The 9,141-nt window shown below is 60.7% G+C and overlaps 1 protein-coding gene and 1 non-coding gene across 3 annotated transcripts; one reads left to right on the top strand and one right to left on the bottom strand.

The window, feature by feature from the left end:
* The first annotated feature begins 52 nt into the window (after positions 1-52).
* TRNAR-UCU lies at positions 53-142 on the top strand. The gene is given in 2 exon segments: positions 53-89; positions 107-142. It is a non-coding gene; the product is annotated as a tRNA-Arg (tRNA).
* Positions 143-2,536: 2,394 nt separating this feature from the next.
* COQ4 (coenzyme Q4) lies at positions 2,537-8,934 on the bottom strand. 2 transcript variants are annotated; one of them, XM_026059620.1, is made up of 6 exons: positions 8,393-8,934; positions 7,765-7,861; positions 5,974-6,076; positions 5,499-5,628; positions 4,443-4,536; positions 3,533-3,789 (listed from the first exon to the last, which is right to left on the bottom strand). In XM_026059620.1, the coding sequence occupies exons 1-6, from the start codon at positions 8,835-8,837 to the stop codon at positions 3,627-3,629; spliced, it is 1,032 nt and encodes a 343-aa protein (XP_025915405.1). In that variant the 5' UTR covers positions 8,838-8,934; the 3' UTR covers positions 3,533-3,626. The 2 variants fall into 2 exon arrangements, with proteins under 2 accessions (XP_025915404.1, XP_025915405.1); XM_026059619.1 differs by lacking the exon at positions 4,443-4,536 and having other exon boundaries at positions 2,537-3,789.
* Positions 8,935-9,141: the final 207 nt, after the last annotated feature.

The following is a 9,141-nucleotide window of genomic DNA, read 5'->3' as shown; positions in this document are numbered from 1 at the left end:
CGGGCGGCGGCGCCGGCGGGAAGAGGTGGCGAGGGCGGCGGGGCAATCCGACGGCTCTGTGGCGCAATGGATAGCGCATTGGACTTCTAGCGTGGTGACGGGAGTCATTCAAAGGTTGTGGGTTCGAGTCCCACCAGAGTCGCATTTTGCCGGCGACGCGGCGCGTGTTTTGGGGCCGGGGTGCAGCGGCTGTTTTCGGGCCGCGGGACCCCCCGGAGCCGGGCCCGCTCGCCGGGCCGGGGGCGCCGCTGAAACCCCCCCCGTACTGCTGCAGAGAGGCAGGGGAAGCCTGGTCCCCTCCCCAGAWTTTTTTTAAATGCAGTGCTGGGGGGGATATTCCTGCAGCAGGAGGTGTTTCCTTTTTTAAAATGTGTCATTTCAAGGGCAAGAATTTCACGGGGAAACAACRGGAAAAAAATCCATGTGTGTGTGCATGTGCGTAAACATGCACATCAGTATTCAGCTCCCTCCAGCCCCTTTCCCTGCACGCGTCTGCCCGGCAGCCCTCTCCCAGCTCCACGCTGCAGGCATGTAAAAGCCCCAGCAGCAAGCAGGAGGCACGACCCCGTGGGCCGGGGCGCTGGGGGATCACCATGCYGCCAGGATGCCGGTTGTTCAGCGGGAGGGACGTGGAAGGAGCCGATTCTCCTTCCTCTGCCGCATCCGATTTCCTGGAGGAGCCGAGGCTTGCGCCAGCTGTGCTGATGTCAGCACAAGGAGCTGGACCAGATGTGGCCCGGATGTTGTAGGACGAGGCTGTTCCAGGCCTGGAAGTGAAACCCAGGGTGTGTTTGATGGGGTTTGTATACTGTTTGGGAAGAAAATAAACCTTTACTTGCCCAGATGCAAAACCCACGCAGCCTCGCATTTCCGAGCAAGCCAGCACAACACGGACGCAGGACGCCTAGCGTATTTTTGACTCCATCACCGCCCCCATTCCGGTGCCCCAAACCACGCTCCTGGCCGCAGAGCGAGGGCCGGCACCGTGTTGTCCCTCGGCCGCCCGGGCACAGAGCTGCCGCTTGTCCACGGTTAAACACATACCGAAAAAAATGCACTTTGCTGTGGCTTGTGTCCGACCTGTCAAAATCCTCCAGGCTCGTTCCCTTGGTTGCACCTGCCTCACGCCTTTATCTTCACGGACTCGGAAAGCAGTGGCCACGGCAAACGGAGCTGCAGCCACACTTCAGTGCTCCTGCCGAGCAGACGAGGTTTAAAATGATATTACGTCCCATTTACATAATGCTGGCACCAGCACCCCGCGCAACACGCGGCCCGTCACGGCCAGCCCTGTGCAAACGCGGCGAGGAACTGCCTCCGGCGGTTCGATTCGGGGCAGCAGGGTGTCGCGTGCTCAAAATAAACCCAGGCTGCAGCAAAACTCTCCGTTTCGTGACCAGYGTTTCCTGGATTTCCTTCGCTGTAGCTCATGGCTGAAAAATAGGAGAGTATTTCCTAAGCTATGAGAAATAACCTTAAAATTGTGGCCTAGCGTTTTTGTTAGCGACYGGCACTCCCTGCCCGGCGGGACGGYGGCGTGCGCGCGGGAAACGGAGGCRGTGGCGCTCACGTGCACCCCGTGCCCTGCCGCACAGCCCGGCGAGGAGCGGCTGACGCATCCTCCCGTCTCACAAGCGATGCCCCGGTAATCCCAGGCCTTTGCCCTAGCGTTGAGAGCCGCCGCAGCCAGCGTACGGCTGCCACCACTCRATTCGGGGGGCATTTCCAGGCAGGGAGGGGGCCCAGCCCTGGCCTTGACTCAGGAGGCCCTGGGAACCAGGCACGGCCCTGGTCTGGAAGGGGAAGAAAGCAGGCGGGTGGTGGGGTGGGCTGAGGAAGAAGCTGGAACTGGGAGGCAGCTAGGGGCGAGTCAGGGGCAGAAGGGAGCAAGGGGGGGACCATTCCTGGGGAGCCAGAGGAGACCGGAGGAGCCGAGCGGAGATTCGAGAGCAAAGCAGGGAGCCCCAGAGCACGCTGCTGCAACCGGGTCGACGGCCTCAGTGCTCGGGCAGGATGTTCTGGCTGCGGCATCGCCCTGGAAAGTCGAACRCGCTGCCGCTGCCTCACTAGAGGGGTGAGAGCCTCTTCCCTCTCCCCAAAGCACCAGGATCAGGAGTTTAGGAACCCCTCAGCCTTGCACCCCTCCTGCCCCCACAGTCTGGTTCTTCCCCCGTCCAGGTCTTTGTGCAACGACCACAGCGAGAGAGCGTTTGAGCAGTCAAGCGCCTGCAAACCTCGGCTGCAAAGACACTGATCTAAGGGCGGGAGCAAGGTTTTTTGCAGCCGGCAGCACTGGCGAGCCAGGCTGGCCCTGCATCACCCCGGCTCCGCAGGGAGCACAGGGCAGCGCGCAGCCGGCTCCGCGCTCGAGCTCCCTGGGGACGCGCGGCACACGCCTGCCCTGCCGCCCTCCTTCCGGCTGCAGCCACGGACAAAGAACAACAGGCCCAGCCGGAGCAGAACAGGGATGAGGTTTCACGTCAGATCTCCCGATCGGCAGGGGAGGTGGGGGGAGTGGAAGGAGAGGGATAAYGAATTACAAGCTCCACCATGAATTTTATTAACCGAAAAGGAATCCGAACACAGCAAACCTCCCTGTACAAAGACCCACCTGCCTCATGGCTCTGTCCTAGTACTTGACAGCTCTACAATCCAGCCAGCGGCAGCCTGGAGACCCGTTTAATTAACCGCGACAGCAATCAACTCTCAGACACAGCTCAGCGTGAATGGCACGAGCAGCCTCTGCCTCTGCTCCCCAAAGATTCAGCCCCTTATTCCCAATCACATTGTTTTGCTGCCAAAAGAAGGGGGACGATCCCTATGAAAAGCTGGTGCACTCATGCAGATTTCAGCCTCTTTGCTGGGGAGGGTCTGCAGGGGGGCACGGCAGCCCGGGATCTTCTCTCGAGCAGCAGCTCCAGCAGAGATAACATCCAGAGATATTTCTCTGCCTGCTTGCAGCGAGAAAAGGGAAGTCGGGCAGAGCGGCGCAGCCCTCGGCCGCGGCACACTCTGTCCTGCAACACCCACATCCTCTCTGGGTGTCAGGGCACGAGTTCACCGTGTCTGAAGGAGCTCCCCGAGTGCATCCGCGAGCTGCTCCTGCAATTGCTCACTGCGTGGTCTCCAGGGCGTGAGACACATCCCCTATTGCCCAGCGGCAGGAGGCCAGAGGCAGGCACCAGTGCAGGATCGGCCCTCGCTGGTGCAGGCACCAAACCCGCCCCTGGGCTGCTTGTGGTTTAGCTCCACTCCAGGGCTGCTCTAAGACTTACTCTGCTCCCTTCCCTCCCCATCCCAGTGTTTCGGAGCATCGGTCTCAGAGCGCTGCTGTCAGGGGGACCCGAGCAGCCAAACGCAGCTGACACAGGCACAGCGGGACTTGCCATCGCTCCACCGAATCACAAATGGCAGAAGGGGTCAAGCTCTGCCATGGCACAGGGAGGTGCAACCTGGCCTCCACCAACAGGAGGGAGCCAGCTCTTGACAGGGGAAAACGCAGCCATCAGGCCCGTGGTGGCTGGTAGCAGAGCCAAGCTGTGCTCCTGCAGCGGCAGGAGATGAAACGCTGCAGGGGGTTGTCCACCAGTTGGGGATCCCCCATCCCCTCCCYGATCCTTGAGCTCTCACACTCGAACAGCCGGGGGAGGGAAGATGCCAATCTCCTCCCGCAGGGACTCCACTGTCTGTTCCCAGCGCCGCTCGTAGTAGATGTTGAGGATACAGTTGGCGTTGCGCCCGCTCTGAATCGCCCAGGGAAGCAGCTCCGTAGCCAGGACCCGCAGCTTTCTGGAACAAAAAGTGCAGAAAGGGTTTGATTTGCTTCTCCAAGTCCCCATCCCAGGCAGACGCCAACCCCACGCGCCCACAGCACCCTCCACACCACAAGCCGCTCCACCCTTCTAGCAATCCTGCTGCTTATCTCACAGGGGAAACCGAGCCCAGAAGAGGACAGTGGGCTGGGAAGGTCACAGTCAGCAGCAAACCCCAGAGCAGAACACAGGTTAATCCATAATCCGCACACTGTGCTGAGCCACCAAAGCAGATGTGCTGGGGCAGGGAAGGGCTGCCAGCATGGTAGGAGTCCTGCTGGCTCTGAGCATGTGCCCAGGCAGCAGGCAGCCAAGCTGGGCATCCCTCCCCCTGCCCGGCACGGCAGGGAGGCGAGCTGCTGACAGGGCCACGGGAGAGGAACGCTGGAAGCAGATGAAGAATCACGTTCTGCCGCATCATCTCGCGCTTCAGCGACCAGGCAAAGCCAAGCGTCCCGCCACCGCCGTTCCCCTGGGCCACAGCRGCAGAGCAGCAGGTACCCATGGGGATCCCTGTCCGGCTCCCCGCTGCAGGCTAGCGGTGTCACCCTTTCGTTCCTCAGGGGACACCAAGGCTGGCACGTCCCCGGGGCAGAGGCTCCCTCCCCAGCGGATCACGTCGGTGCCTACCGTGCACTGAGACGAACCGGGCCGAAGGCTGCGCCCAGGACGCACATGGGCAGCCCTGTCTGGATGGCYTCGAACCATTTCACCACGACCTCCCCTGGGAGGACACGGGGAGGCGGTCAGCAGGCCCGGCGCACGGGGCAAGGGCTGCGCAGCCACAGGGAGCGGGCTGCGAGATCTGCCCCATTCACACGGGCGGCTGCACATCTGTCGCCCTCGTCTACGCAGCAGGATTCGGGAGCGCGTCCCAGCCCCTAGGTCTGGCTGGGCTCTGCGGCTCCAGCTGCAGCCTGATCCCATGGCAGGGCAGGACAGATCATGCATTAGCCCCTCAAAAGGGATGGCCCAAGGCCCTGGGAGAGCAGCACTGAACAGCCAGCGCCCCACTAGCTTGGGAAAGGCCTTGCTGGGCAGGCCTGGCTCCTTCAGAGCCTTAGCAAAGCTCCCCACCAGCCCGATCCTCCCACACGGCTCTCCCCATCTCTGCATTGGGAAAGACCTTTTCCAAATACCGCCACATCTCAGCCAAAGCCTGCTTAAGAGAGACCTGAAATGCTGGTTCCCACAGGCTCATCAGCAAGGCTCAGCCCGTGACTCGCTACTGAGTCACACGCGAAAGGAGAGGAAAGGGCACAGGGACGTGCAGATAGGAAACAACCAGGAAGCCCCCACGCTTCTGCCTTTGCTCGGAGCTTGCAAAACCCTCCCTCGGTGCCACCCTTGCTGCTGGGCTGCAAGCACCCACCCACGCAGCGACCGCCTGTGCCCAAGGCTCTGAAAGTGCCTCTCCCAGCAGGGAAAAGGTGATGGAGGGCAGATGTCCAAGGCCCGTGGCCTCTCGGTCACCAGCGATGCAGGGCAGTGATGRTGCAAACCTCCCTGGGCTGAGGATCAGGGAGTCCAACCTGCCCAGCCTGTCCAATCCCCAGGAGCGGTGGCCGAGCACCATCGCTGGGGTTTCACAGCACAGGCCTCTGAGCCCTGGCGCTGGTCCRAGCCCCCTCCTGCCTCCCTGCTCAGCTCTGTGCCCCCCCTCCCTCCCGGCCCACCTCCGCTCACCGAGCATGTTGGTTGGCATGCCCAGGAGGGTGTGCATCAGGTCGTGGACTTCCCGGTACCTCTGGATCACATACGCCAACTCTTCATCATCCACAAACTTGGCTGGCATCCGYGTGTCTGGAGAAACCTTCTGCAAATCCAAAGAGGACCAGTTCAGCCCCCTCTGAAACTCAAGGTTCTGCTCTCACTTTCTAACGAACACCAGTTTCCAGCCCCGTCCATCATCACATCTTCCAGACATTTATGACTGGGTCAGTATCACAGATGAAAAGCAAGGCCYGCGCAGCATCGGTGACATATCCACCGTCACCCGACACCCAGCATCACAGCCCAACCTCCTGAGTCCCAGCTCATTAACCCCTTTCAATTTCTGGGGCTCCTTCTCTATGACTCCAAGCTCCCTCTGGTGCTCACGCATGCTCCTGGCACAGGGATCGACTACAGCCATTTGTGCCCTGCAAAATCCCGCACTCACATTGTCCTCCAAAAACCGGATGTATTCTCGGCCCAACGTGCCATCCGGCAACCCCCGCAGCCTGTTCACGTCCAGGGTGGAGAGGCGGATGCGAGGCCGCTCCCTGAAAGCAAAAAGCAAGTCACTAAGTCTCCCAGTGAAACACTGGCACCTGGGTGACCTGGAGAAAAGCAGGTCCTGGAAACCCCCATCCCCTGCCTCTGCCCTTCCTGGGCATTTTCCTTGCACGGATCCTGATCGTTCCCTGCAGGGATAGCACCATCCTCATTTCTATCGCTGGCACAAGGGCACAAAATGCTTAAAGGAACTGCCTGAAGCGTTGGCAAGAACAGAGCTCTCATCTCGCTCCCCTTCAGCAACTCCGGTTGGAAAAGCATCAATCTTTTATGCACGGTGACCCTGAAATGCTGCCCTGCTGGCTGGCAGCCAGCCACAGCCCCCCAGCAAGAGCAASAGCAACAGCAGGGCCGGGGAGCAGGCTCTTCATTGCCCCTGCAAAGCAGCCAGAACTTCAAAGGAACAACCCTGAAGAGGGGACGCAGATCGAATTTCTCTCCTGCTTGGGTTTTCATCGTGAGCCACGTGGCGGCTGGACACAGACAGGTCTCCTGTCCAGGCTGTTGGCAAACAGGTACTGTGAAGCCCTGGAACTAAACAAAAGCTCCTTCACTTCTGTCCACAGAAGAAACTCTTCCCCTCGTAAAAGCCTTGCAGTGGATCGAGGAGCTGCTCAGCTCCTGGAGTGGAGGCAGCAGGGAGATAAGCAGGACCTGCAAGAGCTTGACCCTGGCTGCAGGCACCTCCTTGTACTGTCAGTGTCAAAGGAACCTCATCAATTTAGAGGATTAAAAAACAAAACAAAACAAAAGATGTGCGTGCACAAATCAAACTGCTGCAAATCCCTGTAACACCAGTGGGGCAAGGAATACGTGGGAATTTCCCTTTTCCTCTCTCCTTGGTGTCTCGCTGTCCTCTCCCTGAGCAGTTTCTCTAGGGCTCAGCCCCCTCTCCTGGCGCTCTGCACGCTTTGCCCGGTCAGTGTCCAGCGCCCCGGGCAGGATCAGGCTGCCCTGCACAAACATACAACAAAAGGCAGCTTTTCCCCCAGCGAGTTCATGGTACAGCAGGAACCAAGCGTACCACAGGCAGCAGGAATAACAAATAACAAGAAGGGAGAAGGAAAGTAAATAAGCAGTAAGATGATCTGGGTTAATAAGAGGCTCATGCTGTCCTTCCTGGTCTCCAGCCTTGCTACGCTCAACAATTCCCTGCAGACATGGAAGCAAAGGTGATCCATACTTAACAAAAACACCAGGAGAAGCACCCTTATTTCATCGCCTAGGGAGGTGCCATGGGCACCTGGAAAGAAAGTACAGAGGTGTCGAAAGGCAAAGGGGACCAGCAGGTGACGAAGTCTTCAATGCAAGGGGATGCAGCAGCAGACACAGGGGAGAAAAACCACCACATCCGTGGGTTTTATCACAGCTAAGCAAGAAGGCGCCTACCAGTTACAGCAGCAAAGCAGAACAGACAGACACCAGTGCTTGAAATAGGCCTGGGCTCCTGTGGCTTTTGCGCTGTTGCCCTTAGACTTGCCATAGGGCTCTTGTGATGGTTAAAATAAAGTAAAATAAACAACCTGGAGGGTTAAAACTAACAAAATGCCCGTGCCCCTTTTAGGACAGGGAGTGCAGGACTCTCCCTTCGCAGAGCCCAAGGTACGTGCTGGGCAGGTGCCTCCCTCCCCACCACAAACCACGGACGCAGAGAGACGGACGCGGAGGGACGCACTGGAGGATGCGGTAACCTTCAGGGTCGTGTTTCATCTTGTCTCGCAGGCTCGGCAGGACAAGGCAACCCGTTGTCTCCCCGAGGACTGCCACCATGTCTGAAAGGGAGACCAGGCAGTGACCCAAGAGCAGCAGACACGCAGCATTAGACATGTTTATTTTCACAACACCCAGCTGTCCTCATCTGACAGGTGAGGAAACGAGGCAACACTTTGGCCAGGACCATGCAGGAGGCTTGGGGCAAAGGAAAGCGCCCAGGGTCAACGCTAACCACGGACTGCCCATCTCAGGGCTACGCGGCTTGGCCTGACCCACAGGGAGGCACAGGAGAGCAGGCACGAGGTGCCATTTCCAGGCCTGGGAGAACAAGGAGCGGGATGCGGCTGGTCGGCACCACGGGCTCAGCAGGAGATGCTTAGGGGGTGCGGGGGAATCCTTCACCCCTCTCTTCTATGGTCTCCTGCCCTGGGGAAGGTCTTCGCCCTGCACYTCCCCCATTAGTAGATGTCTCACCCGACAGGAGGCGAAATAAAATCCCCCAAGAAACTCCCAGCAGAGCCACAGGGCAGGAGTGGCTGGATGCGAGTAAGAGGATCCTGAGCGGAAAAAGCCACCCTGGCTCGGCTTACCGTGTCTGTAGGGGTCATAGAGAGCCGTCAGCGCTGAGCCAGCAGCCAGCAGCGCTTTCTGCAGCGGGCTGGTGGGGATGTGCCCGGGGTAGAGGCGGCAGCACCCCTCCTGCTCCTCCGCGCATCCGTCCTCCGCGGGGCGCCCCGCAGCCGCCCGGGGTGCCGCATGGCTCAGCCGTACCCCGCCTGTGGAGATGGGACCCGGAGGGCCGGGTGAGCGGGGGCCGCTGGCTCCCAGGCGAGGGGTGCGTCGCCTGGGGGCTGAGAGGGCGCTCACGGAGGTGCTGGGCACCCAAAAATGGGGGGAACAGAGGCCCTGCCGGCTCCCAGGCGAGGGGTGCGTCGCCTGGGGGCTGAGAGGGCGCTCACGGAGGTGCCAGGCACCCAAAAATGGGGGGAGCAGTCGTCCTACCCGGGCCTGCCCGCTCCCTCGTGACAGGTACATCAGCCAGGTGCGCAGAGGGCACTCGTGGAGGTGCTGGGCACCAAAATTTGGGGCAAGCAGAGGCCCTGCGGGCTCCCTGGGGTGGGGTGCGTAACCCGGGGGCTGAGAGGGCGCTTGCAGAGGTCCCGGGCACCCTAAAAGGGGGGGAGCAGCCCCCTGCCCGGGCCGGGGGGCTCCCTGGTGAGGGCTGCGTCACCTGGGTGCGGAGAGGGCGCTCGCGGAGGCGGGGGGCACCCAAAAACGGGGCGAGAAGCACCCCGGCCCCGGGCCTGCGGGCCGCGGCCCCCGGGCGCTGCGAGGGCGC

This window comes from Apteryx rowi, unplaced genomic scaffold (genome assembly GCF_003343035.1).
Source record: "Apteryx rowi isolate R43461 unplaced genomic scaffold, aptRow1 scaffold_16, whole genome shotgun sequence".
Lineage (NCBI taxonomy): Eukaryota > Metazoa > Chordata > Aves > Apterygiformes > Apterygidae > Apteryx > Apteryx rowi.
Note: the sequence above shows the minus strand (reverse complement) of the source record. Positions and strands in the feature narration are given on the sequence as shown.